Raw genomic sequence first — 21,495 nt, 5'->3', positions numbered from 1 at the left:
ACAGCCCCTCTCTCTCACACACACACAGCCCCTCTCTCTCACACACACACAGCCCCCCTCTCACACACACACACAGCCCCTCTCTCACACACACACACAGCCCCTCTCTCACACACACACACAGCCCCTCTCTCACACACACACAGAGCCCCTCTCTCACACACACACAGAGCCCCTCTCTCACACACACACACAGCCCCTCTCTCACACACACACACAGCCCCCCTCTCACACACACACACAGCCCTTCCCTCATACACACACACACACACAGCCCCTCCCTCATACACACACACACATACAGCCCCTCCCTCATACACACACACACACAGCCCCTCCCTCATACACACACACAGCCCCCCTCTCACATACACACACAGCCCCCCTCTCACACACACACACAGCCCCCCTCTCACACACACACACAGCCCCCCTCTCACACACACACACACAGCCCCCCTCTCACACACCCACACACAGCCCCCCTCTCACACACACACACAGCCCCCCTCTCACACACACACACAGCCCCCCTCTCACACACACACACAGCCCCCCTCTCACACACACACACAGCCCTTCCCTCATACACACACACACATACAGCCCCTCCCTCATACACACACACACACACACAGCCCCTCCCTCATACACACACACACACACACAGCCCCTCTCTCACACACACACACAGCCCCCCCCTCACACACACACACAGCCCCCCTCTCACACACACACACAGCCCTTCCCTCATACACACACACACATACAGCCCCTCCCTCATACACACACACACACACAGCCCCTCCCTCATACACACACACACACACACACAGCCCCTCTCTCACACACACACACACAGCCCCCCCCTCACACACACACACAGCCCTTCCCTCATACACACACACACATACAGCCCCTCCCTCATACACACACACACATACAGCCCCTCCCTCATACACACACACACACACAGCCCCTCCCTCATACACACACACACACACAGCCCCTCCCTCATACACACACACACACACACAGCCCCTCTCTCACACACACACACAGCCCCCCTCTCACACACACACACAGCCCCCCCCTCACACACACACACAGCCCCCCCCTCACACACACACACAGCCCCCCCCTCACACACACACACAGCCCCCCCCTCACACACACACACAGCCCCCCCCTCACACACACACACAGCCCCCCCCTCACACACACACACAGCCCCCCCCTCACACACACACACAGCCCCCCCCTCACACACACACACAGCCCCCCCCTCACACACACACACACACAGCCCCTCCCTCATACACACACACACACAGCCCCTCCCTCATACACACACACACACACACACAGCCCCTCTCTCATACACACACACACACACACACACACAGCCCCTCTCTCATACACACACACACACAGCCCCTCTCTCATACACACACACACACAGCCCCTCCCTCACACACACACACAGCCCCTCCCTCACACACACACACAGCCCCTCCCTCACACACACACACACACAGCCCTTCCCTCATACACACACACACACACACACACAGCCCCTCCCTCATACACACACACAGCCCCTCTCTCACACACACACACACACACAGCCCCTCTCTCACACACACAGCCCCTCCCTCACACACACACACACATACAGCCCTTCCGTCATACACACACACACACAGCCCCTCCCTCATACACACACACACACACAGCCCTTCCCTCATACACACACACACATACAGCCCTTCCCTCATACACACACACACACAGCCCCTCTCTCTCTCACACACACACAGCCCCTCTCTCTCTCACACACACACAACCCCTCTCTCTCTCACACACACACACAGCCCCTCTCTCTCACACACACACAGCCCCTCTCTCTCACACACACACAGCCCTTCTCTCTCACACACACACAGCCCTTCTCTCACACACACACAGCCCCTCTCATACACACACACACACACAGCCCCTCTCATACACACACACACACAGCCCCTCTCATACACACACACACACAGCCCCTCTCTCACACACACACACAGCCCCTCTCTCACACACACACACACAGCCCCTCTCTCATACACACACACACACACACACAGCCCCTCTCTCATACACACACACACACAGCCCCTCTCTCATACACACACACACACACACAGCCCCTCTCTCATACACACACACACACACAGCCCCTCTCTCATACACACACACACACACACAGCCCCTCTCTCATACACACACACACACAGCCCCTCTCTCACACACACACACACAGCCCCTCTCTCACACACACACACACAGCCCCTCTCTCTCACACACACACACAGCCCCTCTCTCACACACACACACAGCCCCTCTCTCACACACACACACAGCCCCTCTCTCACACACACACACAGCCCCTCTCTCTCACACACACACACAGCCCCTCTCTCACACACACACACACAGCCCCTCTCTCACACACACACAGCCCCTCTCTCACGCACACACTGCCCCTCTCTCACGCACACACTGCCCCTCTCTCACGCACACACAGCCCCTCTCACGCACACACAGCCCCTCTCTCATGCACACACACACATACAGCTCCTCTCTCATACACACACACAGAGACTCCATCTCTTGCACTCCCTCTCTCTCATACACACATACACTCCCTCTCTCTCACGCACACAGACACTCCCTCTCTCTCATACACACATACACTCCCTCTCTCTCACACACACAGACACTCCCTCTCTCTCACGCACACAGACACTCCCTCTCTCTCACGCACACAGACACTCCCTCTTTCTCATACACAGACACTCCCTCTTTCTCATACACAGACACTCCCTCTTTCTCACAACACACCCCAAAGGCTACAGCAGTACACTGGGGCACCAACATGCCTTGTCATACATGTTCAAGGACATGTTATAATCCCCTCTGCATTAAACTTCCACCTCAACAACAGTGCTTTGAGGTTAAAAGGTGAAAAAAAAACAGCATTGAGTGGCTGTGATGTCACAGGGAAGGCCATGAGTTTCCAATTTTGGGTTCCCTGACATGACAACGGAGACATTGCTATGGGAGATTAAACACTTCCCTGAGGGAAGGACACAATCAGGAACATTCCGAAGAAGGGTCACTGACCCGAAACGTTAACTCTGCTTCCCTTTCCACAGATGCTGCCAGACCTGCTGAGTGGTTCCAGCATTTCTTGTTTTTATTTCAGATTTCCAGCATCCGCAGTATTTTGCTTTTTTTTTCCTAATATAGTAACTGTTTTCCCCCCACCTCCACTGCTCCTTTGGTGGTGCTTACAGTAAGTCGACCGATGTGCTATTTAAAAGGGCAGGAACTTCATGGACTTTCCATGACATAGTATTCTGCTGCTACGGTGGCTGTTCCCTTCAAGGCCTCACAGTCTAATTGCTGGAAGTCCTTGGGTCAATCGGATGCTAATTGCAGTTGATGAGGGAAGTTTGTAGACTGGCAGCTGCTTGTGCATTTGCAGCTCCCACGTCAGGAGGTACCAGCATGAAACGGCTGCGTTTAAGTGCTGCTCTGCCAGATACATAAATGATATTTATAATCAATAAATGTAGCAGTTTCAGACTTATCCAGTGCATAGAATGGATGCCAGTACAATTGTCTGCTGCATGCTCTTTTATATTGTACTTAGTTGGCTTGCCAATTTGTAATTTGCTTTCTGAGCAATTCCAGAGAACTACAAGATTTCTATATAGTTCTTGACTGACAGAGTAAATTGAGCTTTGATAGCCTATACTTCCAGTTGACTCACAGCATTAATGTCATCTCCTCATACTGAAGGACCAATGCTCTGTTGGTGAAGTATCAGACCATCTCAGCTTATCAGATTTCGAGTGCTGCACTGCCCTTGGACAGCAAGCATTGCTGCATGAACTGTCTCTTACACATATTCTTATGCATGCATAGCGGTGCTTTGAGTTTGAGGAAGGGAGAAGGTTCAGTAAGTGTGACCTGGGTGTGCTCATACCACCAACCCCAGCTTGAGGCATTGCTTGGTTAGCAAAAACAGCATTGTATACATCAGAACATGATGCACCTCGACTCCACCTGCAAACCCCAATCCTGGATGTCTCATGAGCACTATGCAGTCAAAAACCAAAAGGAACCAACGGCTTTGTTCTGTGGATTTTGGGCGACCTTCTTGGCAAAGTGGCATGGATGTGGCACAAAGCAGGTTCACCTAATAGCTGGCTAGATAAATGCACCACCCCACCATTGCAGTCCTGAACAGTGAGCCCAGCTTCAATGCCTGATCTGTGGAGTAATCACATCCAGGATGGTAATGGGACAATTCCGTTAACCCCAGAGACTCTGGGCTGGATTTTATGGGCCGCCTTGAGGCTGGGTCTGAGCTAGGGGGGCCCATAGAATTGTGTCGGGTGGCAGGGTGTCCGAGGGCTTGTCGCTGCCCCACGCTAAGCGATCTCCCCGGGGGTGGGTAGGCTGATGACGGGCTTCCCGCCTAGAGGTCAATTGAGGCCTTTAAGTGCTCTATTACCAGCTAATTAAGGGCCTCTTCATGCTGCCGCTGGGATCTTACCAGCGGGAGGAGTGCCTCTGCCAACGAAGTACAAAATAAAAGTGTGCAGCAGACAATTGTACTGGCATCCAGGCTGAGTAAGTCTGAAACTGCTATATTTATTGATTAGAAATATCATTTATGTATATGGCAGAGCAGCACTTAAACGCAGCCATTTCATGCTGGTACCTCCTGACTTGGGAGCTGCAAATGCACAAGCAGCTGCCAGTCTACAAACCTCCCTCATCAACTGCAATTAGTATCCGATTGACCCAAGGACTTCCAGCAATTAGACTGTGAGGCCTTGAAGGGAACGGCCGCCTTAGCAGCAGAATACTATGTCATGGAGTCTATGGCATAAAGTTCCTGCCTTTTTTAAATAGCACAGTGGTCGAACTACTGTCAACAGCAAAGGAACAGTGGAGCTGGGGATAGGTGGGGTGGGGGAAGGGGGGGAAACAGTTACTATACTATAAAAGTACGCAAAATTAAATACCAAATAATGCAGTGAAAAGTCACCAGGATGAAACAAGTATTTGAAATGAGCTACCTCAAATTTTTTTTTTTTATTCATTCATGGGATGTGGGCGTCGCTGGCCAGGCCAGCATTTATTGCCCATCCCTAATTGCCCTTGAGAAGTTGGTGGTGTGCTGCCTTCTTGAACCGCTGCAGTCCATGTGGGGTTGGTATACCCACAGTGCTGTTAGGAAGGGAGTTCCAGGATTTTGACCCAGCGACAGTGAAGGAACAGCGATATAGTTCCAAGTCAGGATGGTGTGTGACTTGGAGGGGAACTTGCAGGTGGTGGTGTTCCCATGCATTTGCTGCCCTTGTCCTTCTAGCTGGTAGAAGTCGCGGGGTTGGAAGGTGCTGTCTAAGGAGTCTTGGTGCATTGCTGCAGTGCATCTTGTAGATGGTACACACTGCTGCCACTGTGCGTCGGTGGTGGAGGGAGTGAATGTTTGTAGATGGGGTGCCAATCAAGCAGGCTGCTTTGTCCTGGATGGTGTCGAGCTTCTTGAGTGTTGTTGGAGCTGCACCCATCCAGGCAAGTGGAGAGTATTCCATCACACTCCTGACTTGTGCCTTGTAGATGTTGGACAGGCTTTGGGGAGTCAGGAGGTGAGTTACTCGCCTCAGGATTCCTAGCCTCTGACCTGCTCTTGTAGCCATGGTATTTATATGGCTACTCCAGTTCAGTTTCCGGTCAATGGTAGCCCCTAGGATGTTGATAGTGGGGGATGCAGTGATGGTAATGCTGTTGAATGTCAAGGGGAGATGGTTAGATTCTCTCTTGTTGGAGATGGTCATTGCCTGGATAAGAATTACACTAGAACTCAGGAGTTCTGATGAAAGGTCATCAGCCTGAAGCATCAACTCTGTTTCTCTCCCTCCACAGATGCTGCCAGACCTGCTGCATATTTCAGCATTTTCTGTTTTTATTTCAGATTTCCAGCATCCACAGTATTTACCTTTGGATTAAGAATGACATGATTGACTCACCTTTAATTTCTTCACTAAGTTCATGTAGGCCCGTTTGTTTTCTTCTGATCCTCCTTGGGAGGCACTGGATAGATCTGATGCCAGGGTTCCATTGATTAAAACCCCGAGCATGTCTAGCACAGTGGTGAAGAGTTCACTGGGGAAGGCAAAGAGAAAAGTCAATTACACCATGTCCAATTATAACTGGACTGCACCCACAACAATAATTGGTGATTCTGCACAGCGTTAAACAAAATACAAAGTGCATCATTCTTCGTGACGGAGTAATACTTAGGCTTTGGAACCAATAGAGATTTCATTACCTGCCATCGACACAATGCAATCAGGATCAAGGAGAAGAGTGACAACTTTTATTCAGATAACCAACATTTGCAATTCTACCAAAGTTTCATTTTTGGTCATCAGTGGTGCTGGAAAAATTAGAAGGCTTTAATTTCCACAGGGCGATGGGGGGAGGGGGCATTCTCCCAAACATCCGCTGCAACCTCAATGCAAGATCCACAGAAATCTCCACAGAGATGTTGTTTACCCGGTGTTCCCGTGGCCTTTCCACTGGTGTAACAGCAGACCGTCAGGAGAATCCCAGCAGAAATTCAATGCCAAAGATTTATCACTGAACTGTAAATCGAGGCAGTCATTTCCATAATGAATCATGTTGTGAATTCGGTAGTGCCTCTTAATTATTAGGATATTTTGGTGCCCCACTCAAATAAATGATATGCGAAGAGTGATTTCATAATTTTGCCTGGGGTTGATTTATGGCTCTTTAGTCTCCGTCCCTGCTGTTCCACTTGTCTCTGGGTCACTGTTCTAGCCTGTTCAGTTTTAAAAAGAGAGACTTGCATTTATATAGTGCCTTTCATGACCACCAGACACCTCAAAGCACTTGACAGCCAATGAAGTACTTTTGAATTGTAGTCAATATGTGCACAGCAAGCTCCCACAAACAGCAATGCAATAATGGCCAGATGTCGATTGAGATATAAATATTGGCTAGGACACCAAGGGTAACTCCCCTGCTCTTCTTCGAAATAGTGCCATTGGATCTTTTACATCCACCCAATCAGGCAGATGGGCCTTGATTTAACGTCTTATCTGAAAGACAGCACCTCCAACGGTGCAGCACTCCTTCAGTACTGCACTGGAGTTTCAGCCTTGATTTTTGTGCTCAAGCCCTAGAGTGGGATCTGAACCTGGAACCTTATGACTAAGAAGCAAGAGTGCTACCAACCGAGCCACAGCTGACATTTTAGAATGCTTGGAATCAGCACTGTTCCTTCTCGCCAGTAAACAGAAACCCACAGGTGTAAGATGTACCGCTATCCCAATGTGCAAAATGCGAGTGTAAGGGCTCCCATGAGACCGCAGAACCTATAACAATGGCTTCTGGATTCACTTGCATGGTGCAGGCCAGCAGAGTCCCATCGACAAATTAATATGCCAGAACTTTCCCTCATTACAGGCAGAGAGTTGTCAGAAACTCTACTGAAACCTGGTATATGTAAAGAGGAGGAAAGTGGGATTACAGTAAATAGCAAATGATGTACAGCTTGATGTAGAGCGGAGACAGAAAGGCCCAAAAGGCTTCCTTCTGTGATGAAATTTCAAATGATCCTACGCAATGTCTTACAACTAAGTGAAGCTGATGGGGTCCAAGAGGCTTTTTTAAAAAATGGGGGAAGGGGCAGAGGAAGAATAAAGAAAGGGTGATATCTTGAAAGCGAAAAAAAAAGCCTGAACCAAAGACTGGGAAAAATAGTTATTAAGTCGGAACCTGTTGTTGAATAAATGGGGCATAACAGGTGAAGTCGTCTCATGTCCTCCATTTTGCTCAGGTTATGAGACAGTGAACACATAAGCATGTTCAACCCTTGACAAAGCTTTTAGACCGACAAGAATTCATATCAATTACTGCTAAGCAGGCAATCTCAGTGAGTTAAAAAATATAAAATTCTAATATGTTATTCAAATTGTTCTCCAACAGTTAACGTGACACATGATTAATAAGAAAAACATTACTTGTTAGTCTGTACATCTACAGTTCCTGAGGTAATTATCTGAAGAAGCAGTAGAGCCCAATCTGTGGTCCATTGGGTACTGCGCTGGACAGTGTCAAACATCCCACCAACCTAGAAAGGCAGATCCAAACAGGGACAGTTATCCCAAAAGAATGAAAAGCATCATTTACAATCAATTCCATTGAATGTCAATTCTTTCTCAAATGAAGGGTTAGCTGGGCAGAATGAGTAAAACCTAATTTTAATTTTGGAATGGAAAGAGGTAAGGAATTATTTTAAAATGATGAATGAACAAAATGAGGACTTAGTAATTCTCTCACCATCTAACAATATTCTATTTGGGGAAGTGTTTCTCTTCCACGTTCACTTGAATCAGTGCTACAAAATAGAATGCTTTTTCATCTTTGCCAGACAATGGCCGGACATTTACGCCGCCCCAGCGGGTCTGATGGTGGCGTGGGGGCGGCATAAAATTGAGTGGCAGGCTCCGGGAGGCCTAACAGCCCGAGTCCGCCTCCGACCAAGTTTACGGAGGGGGGCGGGGTGTGAGAAGCGGCCCGTCCACCCAAGATCAATCAAGACCCTTAAGTGGCCACTTAAGGGCCCTCTCTCACCTCCACGGGTATTTTACCTGTGGCAAGAGGGTGTGCCGGGGACGTGAAAGGCCGCCCAGCTACAGCTGCTGGCCTTTCCGCACCCCATGGGGGGGGTGGGGGCCTGTCAATCGGGCACAGGGTGCCCGATTGAGGGCCGCCCCCGCCTCCCAACCCAATCCCACGATCCAAGATGCCTCCCTCCCCGCAAACGACCACCCTAGCCTCACCAGGGCACAACCAATTCCCCTGGTGAGACAGCCCAAACATACCTTCAGTCCCGGCTCCTTTGGATCCTCCTCGGTCGGTTGGGCTGCAGCCCCAGCAGTGGCCACCGCTCCCGGTGGCGCTGCTGAGACTAAGAGCTGCCGGCCCGCTGATTGGCCGGCAGCTCACTGAGGCGGGACCTCCTCCCTCAAGTGGGTGGAAGTCCCGCCTCGAGCCAATTAAAGCCTGGGGATCCGTAAAATACAGGACAGATCCCCAGGCTGGGTGGAAGCGGGTTTGGCACCGACATTTACGTCGGAGTCCGGCTCCCATCCGCCCAGCGTAAAATTCCGGCCAATGTCCAGGCCAGACACTGCCTACCCGTCACAACCTCAAACTCAGAATAATTCTTCCCACTGCACCAGTGTGATTTTTTAAAAAATCCCTTTTTAACAAAGGCCACCTTTATGGCCTGTGAAAGAGATTGGGAAATTAGTGCCACTTGGCAAGCTTTTCAAGCCGTTTGCATGCTGCCAACAGTCTGCTCACTCCAGCAATAAAGAAATAATGAAGGGAGAAAGAAGTAAACACTTGCTCTCAATGAAGATAATCCTTCCTCTTAAGTGGGACTATTTTCAGGAAATGGGTCTGGCTATTTCTTTTCAAAGGTTGTTGGGAAAGAAAATTTAAAAAAAAATAAGCGAGTGGAGTCATCGGAGGGTAGGTTTTATGGTGTTTAAATGAAGCTCACTTTATGTTACAGAAGCTCAGTAATACCGAAGGGCTCTCAGCCCTGTTTCTACTGTATGCCTGATCCCACAGCACTGGACCAAGAGCTTATAGACAACTGTGGGTGATATTTGATTTTTGACACCAGACTATGTGCACTGAGTCCAAGACCCAGGAAAGCACGCAGTTGGCAGCATTTGTATTGGCCACTTGGGAGATGCTGCTATCTCGGAGGCACTCACAAAACTCAATCCTTCACCCCCAACGTAATGAAGAAAATTACGTCAAAACTCAGTGAAGCTTCTGCCTAATACCACAATCTCACCTTGATGAAAAGAGTGCTCGTCCCCCTCCCCAAACTAAAAACACAAGCAGTAATGTGAGAGGAGCAGGAGGGGGCCGTATGCCCCTCGAGTTTGCTGTGCCATTCAATAAAATCATGACCGATCTTCAACTTCAAGTCCACTTTCCTGCCCTATCCCCATATCCCTGGATTCCTTTTGTGTCCAAAAATCTAGCAATCTCAGTCTTGAATCTACTCAACGACTGAGCATCCAGATTTCTCTGGAGTAGAGAGTTCCAAAGATTCACAACCCTCTGAGTGAAGAAATTTCTCATCTCAGTCCTAAATGGTTAAACCTTGATCCTGAGACAATGAGCCCTAGTTCTAGACTCTCCAGCCAGGGGAAAGTGTTAATCAGCATCAATCTCGTCAAGTCCTTATATTTTTCAATTCGATCACCTCTCATTGTTCTAAAGTCCAGAGAGTATTGGCACATTCTACAGGACAACCCTCTCATCCCAGGGAACAATCTAGTGAACCTTCATTGCATCCCCTCTAAGGAGACCAAAACTTACACAGTACTCCAGGTGTGGTCTCACCAAAGCCCTATATCATTGCAGCAAGAGTTCCTGACTCTTATACTCCAACCTGCTTGGTATAAAGACTAACATACCATTTGCCTTCCTAATGGTTTGCAACGCGACAGATCTTCAGCAGCACTGCTTCATTGCCTTTACAAGGCTGCTGGCAGAGTCAGGTATCTCACCCACTGCAGCTGTGTAAGGGAAAGGCTGTCTCAGCTCTGGTTTATTTGTATGGACGAGGCAGATGTGCACCTTAAAGCTGACCAGAATACCGGTGGCACACATTAGCTCTTTTCTCCAATCTCTCAAAGTGCCAGAAACATCACAAGGTACACTCTCCAGAGTGGTAGGAGAGAGATGGGAGAATACACAAACGCACCAACGCCAAGTAATGTGGGGCCACGATAACTGTGCACACAATTATTCAGTGGTGCCTTGTGTTTCCTCACTTTGAGGATGTGCCTCCTGTTTTAAAAAGAAATATCGTTGAAGAGAACCACACCACTGCCTTACCAGATTCAGACGCAGCTGCAGAGCTTCATGCATCATCTGTCGTGCTTTTATGTCATCCTGGTAACGTTCTTCCCGCCAGTTACTCAAAATCTGGGAATATTGCATGGAAGAGTGGGTTTTAATAGCTGGCAAAATAATAAGTTCAATTCATCTTAGTTACCCTTGAATCATAAAATAATTTAACTGAATATACAGAATATAAATTATTCAAGGGAAATTACACACAGGTGACCCAGACAGTATTATAGAGGCAGAAGAAACTTTTCCTTTTGAACTAGAGGTCAGCAGAGTGGGATGGAAGCGGGTACTCCGAGGTGTGCCATAGACAGGGAGATGGAAGGAGGTTCACAGCACTGTGTGCACACACCTGGCAGCTTATGCAGCAAAGACAGGAAAATGGTGGTGAGGTGCAGATCAGCCATCATCAAATTCAAAGGGCCGAATGGCCTACTTCTGATCCTAATGTTTGTACGAGAGGGACTCATGGTTGGCCACAGAGGGGAAGCAAGTGATGGATTCAGGCCTGACATGAGAGAGGTTCCTGGAGGAACAAGTAAGGGATCCAGTCATGGAAAGTGAGCCAGTCAAAGTGAGTCAGAGGCCTAGGCTGGCCACAGAAGGTGAGATTGGATGGGGGCAGAGAAGGGGTCAGAGAGCTGGCCACAGAAATGGATCTGAGAGATGATGGGTTAGGTCAAAGTGTCAGGACTCGCCAGAGGGATGGAATCATAGGGTAAGAATTTGCAGGGGGGGGGGGGCGGGGGCGTGAAGGGGGAAAGGTGGGGGGTTTATGATCCTAAAGGCGTCTCCCCATTTTTGCGACTACATTAAGGGAATCAGGGATATAAGGATAGGGCAAGAAAGTGAAGTCGAGGAAGAGGGCAGCCATAATCTTACAGAATGGTGGAACAGGTTTGAGGAGCTACATGGCCCACTCCTGCTTCTGTTCCCTATATTCTTAACTTACCAGGGGTGTGGGAAAAATCGGATAGCTCTTTCAAAAGGTAGCAAAGGCACGATGGGCTGAATGTGCTGCATGATTCCAGGAAACCAAAAAAATTTAGGAAAACCAACAGAAAACACGAGAGAGAGAACCCAGCAAGGTATAGTAAAGTAATAAGCAAACTGAAAAGAAATTGTAAGGGCTGACATTTCTCAGAATAAAGGCAGAAGAATGGGGAATGGGTGAATGGGGAATGGGTGAATGGGGAATGGGTGAATGGGGAATGGGGAATGGGTGAATGGGTGAATGGTTGCTTCTTTGCTTGATTACCAGCTTGCTCTTGACATTGAATCATTGAAACCAATTTGCAAATGTAATTTTGTTGCCAGATTGTTAATATCAGAGAAAAATTGTCATTCTCCAGTTTATCCACTGAGTAGTTTTAACCTTTCAAGTAATAAATGGTAATTGCAGCTTTATAATACTACGTGCATACTTCTGTAGATCCAGAATACAGTACAATGTTACATCTACTAGAATAGGTACAGAACCCGAGAACACATCATAAGACTCAAACTGAGCGAGACTTCCAATGTTAGCATGTATTTTACGATATTACAGGAAAATGACAACTACACGTACAGGGAGGAATTTTACACTCTCCCCTGCGTCAGGTTTGCAGGCAGAGAAAGCATTTAACCTGGCGGAAGGTAGTGCCACCTTCACACCTCCACCCACATTAAATCCAGGGTGGGAAGGCCTGTGAACGGCCTACCTAATCCACTGCCAATTGAGGCCCTTAAATGGGCAATTAATGCTCCGGGGGTGGGAGCGGTGGTCCCTCATTAAAAGGCACAGTGCCTGATTGAGGGACCTGGCATTGGGAAGGTGGGGGGCCTGCTGAGAGCCATTCTGTTGCTGACCACCCACCACCACCACCCCCCCCCACCCCCCACCCTTCTCTGCCGAGACCCCTCTCCGTGAAACCCCTCCAGCCCTGACTTACTGGTGGCCTGGGTGCAGTACTTGCATCAACCACTGCCTCCACGGTGGCGCAGCTCAGTTAAAGTGCTGGTGACCTCTGATTGGCCAACAGCTCTCAGCAGGCGAGACTTCTGCTGCCGGAGTCCTTAATCCCAGGGAAGGCTCGCCACTGTCTACTTAAGTGCCGAATTGGCACATAAACTGGTGGGCCTTCCCCAGAGCAGGCAGTTTTGCTATGATCGAAACCCCCCTCACCAAGATAAAATCCTGACCAGAGTGTGAAAATCAGTAATTTTGCCATCCTTTTACATAGAAATTACAGCCCAGGAACAGTCCAATTGGCTCAAGCAGACGATGGCGGCGTTAATGCTCCACATGAGCCTCCTCCCACCCTACATCATCTCACCCTATCAGCATAACTCTCCACTCCTTTCCAGTAATTAAGGCCGCTAAATTATCAGAGACAGTAACTGGGGAAAAATAAAAAATTTTACAATTACATTTTTGCTGTGCAGGTTCTTTTTTTTTTAAAGATATCTCTGGACACTAATCAAAATTCTGGAATATCAGGTTTAAAAATTAGATGCATAGTACTATTTCAAACAAGCTGGCTTGTTTATTTTACTTATTCCATTAAGGAATAGATAATGTTAACCCTGAAGATCAGTGCACAGATAGTTTTCAGCAATGTTCAACTTGTTTACTGAGTGACATTACTAATCTTACAGGATCTGACCCTGATTAAGACACGGTGCTCAAAAGTTGTCAGATATAATCATTTTCGCATGACGACCCATCACGTAGACACATGTCAATGACTATATTTCCATTTTTAGAGCCAAAACCAATATGATAAAAGATAAAGTTAAAAACAATTACTTCCTCCAGCCCTACTACCCTCAGAGATCTCTCCACACCTCCCATTCTGACCTTTTGAGCATTCGCGATTTTAATCACTCCACTATTGGTGGCCTTGTCTTCAGCTGCCAAGGTCCTAAGCTCTGGACATCCCTCCCTAAACCTCTCCACCTCTCTGCCATTCGTTCCTCAAAACCTACCCCTGACCCAAGCTTTTGGTCACCTTCCCTAATATTGCCTTTTGATGCTACATTTCGTTTCAGAACACTCGTGTGAAGTGCCTTGGAGGTTTTCCTACTTTAAAGGTGCTATATAAATGAAATTGTTATTGCTGTTGATGGCACACGCCTGACCATCATTCATGCTGGCAGAACTATACTATTAATTGAAATATTTGAGAGAAAGTAATAAAATCAGTCTGTATTCTGCTATTCAGATAACATGAAATTGAGCCCTGGTGGTCACATGCAAGAGAGTACAGTAAAATGGCCACCTGTGAATGCATTAGATACTACAAGAGCCCCAAAAAGTGCAGCTATTACTCTTTCTGTAACACCTCTTAGCAAGCTGTTCCTCTCCATGATATACTCTCCGGTAGTCAATGGACTGTCCTGATCTACTCCTATATGTGCATCAAGGTCCTTTGTGCAAGACAACCATGGTTGAAAAGAATGGGCAGAGAAAACAAGGTAAATGAGGATGTAGGTGTTCGGTGCAGATTGCCCAAGTTACATGCCTGTAGACCATAGCAGAAAGGAGATTGTTAGTATAGAAGTTCTGGGAAAGAATAAGAAAGCAGGTGATGAATCTCGATTTTCATATAGGCAGCAAGGGCATGGAAATACAGGTGGAATTTCATTGCTTGCATCCCACTATTCTGCCTTAACAGAATAAAGCCTTGTGCAAGATGTTCTTCTCTTGTTTAACAAAAATCATCTGCTCAGCCAAGAAATATTAAATTCTATTCACATTAAATGTATTGCACTTGTCTTCTTTACCATGTCTAGGGCATTAAGGCACCAAACGTGCAAGACCAAAATTGAAAGATGTTCAATTATCTATCTCTGCTCAGTATCCCTGGGGGTCACTTCCATCAGATAGTCAAGCTTCCTCATCAGGCTTCCAGTTTTGATAAGTCTCATTCCTTCCAGCTAAACATCGAGAAGACTGAAGGCATTGTCTTTGTCTCCCACCACTCTCTTGCCACTGCCTCCATCCTCCACCTTAGCCACCCGTTGGTGGGAGTTTTATTCTCTCCCCTGCAGCGACTTTGGAGGTGGAGAGAGCATACAATCAGTTGGGATAGTGCCAGGACAGTGGGGGGCGGGAGTACCTCGCCCACTTCCTGACTTCACCCCACTTACGTCTGGGACGGAAAAGCCAGTGGATGGCCTTCCCTGGCAGTTGAGGCCCTTAAGTGGGAAATTGATAACCAATTAAGGGCCTGATCCTGCTGGTATTAGCCCAGCAGCAGGCAGGCCTGATGCCACACAGGGTGCATGCCATGCAAACCAGTGCAGGTTACTTGCTGGCTCTGGGGGCCGGGGGGGGGGGGGGGGGGGGTGCGCAGCATCAGTGCCTCGTTCAAAGGCGCTCAGTGCCTGATCGAGGGACCTGGCATCAGGAAGAGGGGTCCTGCTGAGAGCCACCACCTTTCCCTTTCAGCCGAGTCCCCCCGTGACCACCACCCCACAAAACCCCTCCTGCCCTGACACACCTGTGGCCTGGGTCCTGCACCTCCGGTGAGTCCAGTACTGGCAGCAGTCACCACTTCCACAGTGGCACTGCTGAGTCAAAGAGCTGATTGGCAGACAGCAGCAGGTGGGACATCAGTCGCCAGGGTCCTTAACACCAGGGAAGTCCCGCTGCTGTCCAAGTGCCTAATTGGCATGTAATGCAGCAGGCCTTTCCCAGAGGAGGCAATGCAGGGCTCTCGCCGGTGCTTCAGCCGGTGGCTGACACCCCCGTCGCCCAGATAAAGTCCCGACCTTTGACTCTGAATCAGACTCTTTGCAATCAGAGTATTTCTTGCCCCCCATCCCATCACAAATACCATTCATTTCCACCTGTTCAACATCACCTGCCTCAATCCATCCACCGCTAAAACCCTGACAGACCTCCAACTCTGATATCTCCTTCTTGGCCTCCCAACACTCACCCTTTAACAGATTACACCTCATTGAAAAATTCTGCTGCCGTCCTCCTATCACACCAGGTCCCATTCACCCATTGCTCCATCCTGACTGACTTACATCATCTCCCAGTCCTCCAGAACCTCAGATTTAAAATTCTTCTCCTTGTCTTTAAATTCCTCCATAGCCTTTCCCTCCCTGGGCAGGATTTTCCATGTGGGCTTAGTCACCCGGTTGTAATTTGCGCTGAATTGGTCAATTAGTGGCCGGAGGGCAGGCTTGCAATCCAATTCGGGATTGCGGACAGGATCTTGAAGCTGGAGGGCCAATAGGAGACCATCCAGCATTGAAGAAACAGCAGGCTTCCTTTTCAGGTAAGTAAGAGCGAGGCTGCCGCCATTTTGAGGTGCCCTCTCTCCAACTTTGTAAACGTTTTAAACAAAAAATACAATCAGCAGCTGGGCCAGCATTGTAGAGGGGGAGCCCCCCCTTCCCCACTACTGAGTCCCTCAATCAGGCACTAAGTGCCTTCTAACGAGGGACCCACCCACCCCTGTGGAGTCGGCAAGCAATCCGCACTGTTTTCTTGCCATGTTCTCCATGTGGCGACAGGCCCGCCCGCTGCTGGACTAATACTGGCAGAGGTGGGATGAGGCCGTTAATTGGGCATTAATTTCCCACTTAAGGTCTCAATTGGTAAGGGGGCAGGGAGGCCGTCCACAGGCATTCCCACCACAGACTTAATTTGGGTGGAGGCGGGAAAGTGGCAGGCTTCTCCACCCCTGCCACCAGCCTGTCTGATTATATGCTCTCCCCGCCTCCTAAATCAACGCGTGAAAGAGCATAAAATTCCTCTCACTTTGTCCAGTTCTGCGCGCCACACTTTAGGAAAGACGTGGTCATTAGAGAGAGTGCAGAAAATATACCTGAGAATGGTTCCAGCGTTTCAGTTAGGTGGATACATTGGAGAAGTTGGGACTGTTTTCCTTAGAGAAAAGGTTGAGAGGAGATTTGATAGAGGTGTTCAAAATCATGAGGGGTCTGGACAGAGTTGCTAGGGAAAAACTGTTGCCATTGATGGAAGGATCAACAACAAGAGGGCACAGTTTTAAGGTAATCAGTAAAAGCAGCAATGGAGCCATGAGGAAAAACTTTTTCTACGTAGCGAGTGGTTAGGATCTGGAATGTATTACATGGCAGTGTGGTGGATGCAGGTTCAATTGAGGCATTCAAGAGGGAATTGGATTGTTATCTGAAAAGAATGAAGTGCAGGGCTACGGGGAGAAGGCAAGGGAGTGGCACTAAATTGCTCTTTCGGAGAGCCAGCGCAGACATGACGAGCTGAATGGCCTCCTTCTGTGCTGTAACAATTCTGTGATTCTGTAAAGAATAAGTAGAATACTGGATTGGTTTGGTGTGTTAGTATGGTTATTTCATCCATCAGGAAGGGACACAGTCACCTACTAAACTAATCTGGACAAAACTATTCAGTGAAGTTGATAGCTCGGGTGTTGCCAAGTAGGATCTCATTGTATCCTGCTCCAGATTAACCAAAACTCCAGATCCAATAAAGGCTACCCAAATCCCAATAATCCTCCCTCCTTTAGGCAATTTTTTGTAATGCTTGACACAACAGCAATACCGCTAGGTTTTACTCTTTGAATTTCACAAACCTCACAGCTCAATGCCGTTGCCTCGTTGGCAAATAAATCCAGCGTTCAATTCGATGAGGTCCGATTGTACAACATAAAAAAAAACACTCTTTAATTCATGAACTGTAAAATTTTTCATCCTCAAGGGTTGGCCCAGTGCTACATTATGCATGTACTGTTTCTCTTTGTTAGAACCTATTACCTGGTTAATCTGATTTTGCAAAGAGGTTAACAAGCCTTCTCTCTGCTCATCCTGCCCCTTTAGGCAGGTGAGGACCAAGGACAGGAATGGCTGCTGGCTCAACAGTGACATGCTGCGGATGAATAAAGAAGTAGCAGATAGAGATTAATCAAGATACAAATACAAACAGAGTAGACCATTATCACTGATTCTAACAGCTCCCACTGAAGCGGATAACAAAGAACAAAATAGCACAGGAACGGGCCATTCGGCCCTTCAAGCCTGCGCCGATCTTGATGCCTATCTAAACATTGGATGTTCCAATTCATCATGTAAGGACTCATCAAAAAGCAACATGGATGTGGGAGATGAGCTGAAATTTCCCAGCCCCGCGGAGGCGGCTTTGGTGGGTGGCGGGGGCGGGTGGTGGGGTGGTGGTGGTTGCAGGAAAAGTGTGATTGACGTGCCAGGCCAGCTCCGCCTCCCTGTGCTTTTCATGGAGGTGAGCCACCAGCAGCGATGGCAATCGTGGAATTGGATCGCAATTTTTCTGATGGCATACAGGTCTCCTGCTGTGTCAGAAGCCTGCTGAGGCAGAGGAGACGGCTTTACAGTGGGAGGTCCGAGCTACGAACCATGTGCGGCCTTTTAATAAGTTGCCGTCATTAAATCGCAGTGCTCAGGTCTCCCTAGGCAGAAGGCATGTCATTGTAGCCACTTCAGGGAGACTGATCTCTCCGATAATGCAGCACTTGCTGTAATGGCAGTCGCTGCCCCCAACCCCCACCCCAGTGACAGCGCCTCCCGTGGCTCCGCTGCTGGCCACTCAGCAGTCCCCGCACTGTAAAGGAGGCTGGCAGCCTAACCACAGGCAGTGCTGAATGGTCCTCCCAATGCTCTAACTCAGCTGCTGTCCCTAATTGGTCAAAGCTCCTTAATTGGCCGCCTTCGGGAAAATGACGTGGCATGTCCCGCCACCGCCACTTCCGGGTTCCAGATGCGGAATTGAGGCTGACTTCGGGATCACAACCCACCCAGGAATATTCAGCTCGATGAATGACTAAAGGAGGCAAATGGAAACTTCAGTTATGTTGAGTGGCGGTTATGAACTGAAGGTCAGATATTCTGGGACAGTAACGATTCCAGTACCCCGTGCACAGAGCACTCATTTATTTTGAAATAATCTGGCTTCAGACAAATCAAGTGTATATCTAGAAATAGCTCAGGGCTGTGGATTATAACATGGACTGCCAGAAGGCAAATGACGTTATCTCTAACGCTATGAACCATTTCCTTTGCGTTGCCACCCAACATCACCACCACATGGAATTTCCCAACATCTAAACTGTTTCTTCTGAAAACAATTTAAAAGGATAAATTTTCACTTTTTGTGTTTTTACACCCATCCCTGTAGTTAAATCCCTTCGTAGCCTTGTTCCTACCTCCCCTCTGCGCCTTTCTGCCACCCTAGACCTCACCAAGTTCTTGTTCCTTCAGCTTACAGCTGTCTGAGACCCACACTCTGGAACGCCATCCCTAAAATCCTTTGCCTTAGTAACTCTCTTTTCTGTACGCACTGTGATCACCTGGTATTAGGTCCATTTAAGTAGCCTCACCACCTTCAAATAAAACTGAACAAATCGCTGCGTAGTTCAATCCTGTTCAGATGTCCAGCGGTACAGGTGAAACTCACCGGGCCACTATCTCTCTCCCGTTTGGATCGTTACGGGGATATTTAGACAGAAAGTGAAGATTTTCTCCATCCTTTAAAAAAATTTCTTGGCTACACTAATCACCCTATATAGTGGGCAAATCGGGTTGACAGCAACCTATAAGCAATGGGGACTGTGCCTCAACTGCCCCATTTGAGATCTGCTCATACAGACTGGGGAATGAAACCCAGGACTTTCCTGGTCTTTTTTTTTATGAACAGTTTTATTATAAACATTCTGCATGGCAAAGGGAATTATCTACTGCCCCGGTTCGTTTTTCCTTGTACCTTATGAGAATTATCTTACCTTTTCTGCTTTTGTCTGTCTCTTTCTTTTTTAGACGATGACCCCAAGTGTTGACCCTTCTCGAGCTCTTCTCCAGCTGCCTTTAGCACTCGACCCTGAACAGATGTTGGCAGTTTTGCAATAAGTGGTGCCACTAGCCAAACTCCTTTCTTTTCTGAGCAGCTGAATGCAAGCCACACAAACACACACGCACAAACAAAGAAACTCATCAAATGGCCATTGGAGCATGTTCAGATTATTATTTTGTTTATTGTAAATCTATTCAAACATCACTCAAAATGAGACTCAATTAGAACCTTGTGGCCTTTAGCAAGTCAAGTCTCCAAGTGCAGAAGAGAAAGTTCATTATGTACCAGAGACTTGGAGAAAAGATTAAGGGCTGGCAGGTGCAGGGGAAAGAGGAAATAAAAAGTGTAGCAAATCTGAAATACCAACAGAAACATCTGAAATTACGCAACAGGCCTGTCAGCACCTCAAAAGAAAGGCGGCATGGTAGCGTGCAGATCAGAACATAAACCATGCAGGTGGGGTCTCCATTCAAACACAGCCTTCCTTTTCCCTTTTTTGTTGCTGCACATATCTAACTTTCTCTTCATGTCATAACACAATAACTTCAGTTATGACAAATCTCTAAACCCATCACCTTTATTACATTTGTTGCAAAGCATCAAGAGACTGCAATGAATAGGAATACTTGGCAGTGAAATTAGAGCTGTAAAATTAACCATAAGGTTGTGCCTGGTAAAATACCTGGGGCTCACAACAGTTTACCGTATACTATGGACAAATACTGAATTCTAAGCTAGAACTCACCCACTACAATCAAATTATTAATATTTGCATTTATATAGTCAGGTTGGCAGATCCCAAACCGCTTCACGTGAGTTAGTTATCACCCAGGTACAAAGTATTCAAATATTTAGCCATTCTGTGGCAGTAGCGGCCCAAAAAGAACACTAAGCGTTGGCTGAGGGAAGAATCCTGGTCAGGACAGCTGGTGAACATTTCAAAAAACGCCATGGGTTTTATTTATTTAAGCACTCATCTGAACCAGCAGAGTAGGCAGACAGTCTCTTGGTTTAGTATCGCATCCAAAGCATGGCAGAAAATAGCAGGAAGGGCCACTTGCCATCAATATTCACTCTAAGTTTTCTTTTTTATGTGCAGCCTTTCTTTTCTCCTTGCACAGCGGGATACGTTCAAGATCACTGCGCGGCTGGCTGCAAATTTAAAGGGAATGTCGGTTGCCATTACTGCACAGGATGCTGACTGGAGCAACAGCACAGGAGTTGCTGCAGTGTTTCAGCTAGGAATACAACATTTGCCAAACTGTATCTTGACATTTTGCATCAAGCTCCCTAATGGTTCAGTTGTGAAAGACATGTTGTTAAAAGTTGCGTGCCCACTGAGCCACACAGTATACAAACAGTATGAAATTGAAGGGCAGGAAAAGGTCAGCTAGTCCATCAAGCCTTCCCCATGCTACGATAGCAACAGCATCATGACAAAACATTTCCTTACCCACCTGCCCTGCCTACAGCCATGTAATCTCATGGGAGAGGCAAAAAGACAGGAAAAAAAGGCCAATAAAGGAGAAAATAATCTGGAAAATTAATCCCTGACCTCAGGTGTTCAAAATCAGTTCAGGAGGTCACACTTGACACTGGTCTGTGCTGAGTCAGTTGATTGCAATCTCAGCCAGCCT

General features: G+C 47.8%; 1 protein-coding gene across 8 annotated transcripts in view; it reads right to left on the bottom strand.

Moving 5' to 3' along the window:
• Positions 1 to 21,495, bottom strand: part of LOC137375437 (mediator of RNA polymerase II transcription subunit 12-like protein) — a 604,549-nt gene that overhangs the window by 83,771 nt on the left and 499,283 nt on the right. For all 8 annotated transcript variants that reach the window (XM_068042658.1, XM_068042659.1, XM_068042662.1 and 5 more), the window contains 5 exons: positions 19,791 to 19,952; positions 17,794 to 17,905; positions 11,023 to 11,112; positions 8,115 to 8,224; positions 6,096 to 6,231 (listed from right to left, as the gene is read on the bottom strand). In XM_068042658.1, coding sequence (XP_067898759.1) covers positions 6,096 to 6,231; positions 8,115 to 8,224; positions 11,023 to 11,112; positions 17,794 to 17,905; positions 19,791 to 19,952 — 610 coding nt within the window. The remainder of the gene's footprint in view (positions 1 to 6,095; positions 6,232 to 8,114; positions 8,225 to 11,022; positions 11,113 to 17,793; positions 17,906 to 19,790; positions 19,953 to 21,495) is intronic.

This window comes from Heterodontus francisci, chromosome 11 (genome assembly GCF_036365525.1).
Source record: "Heterodontus francisci isolate sHetFra1 chromosome 11, sHetFra1.hap1, whole genome shotgun sequence".
Taxonomy (NCBI): domain Eukaryota; kingdom Metazoa; phylum Chordata; class Chondrichthyes; order Heterodontiformes; family Heterodontidae; genus Heterodontus; species Heterodontus francisci.
The sequence above is the reverse complement of the archived record's forward strand: the minus strand, read 5'-3'. Positions and strand labels throughout refer to the sequence as shown.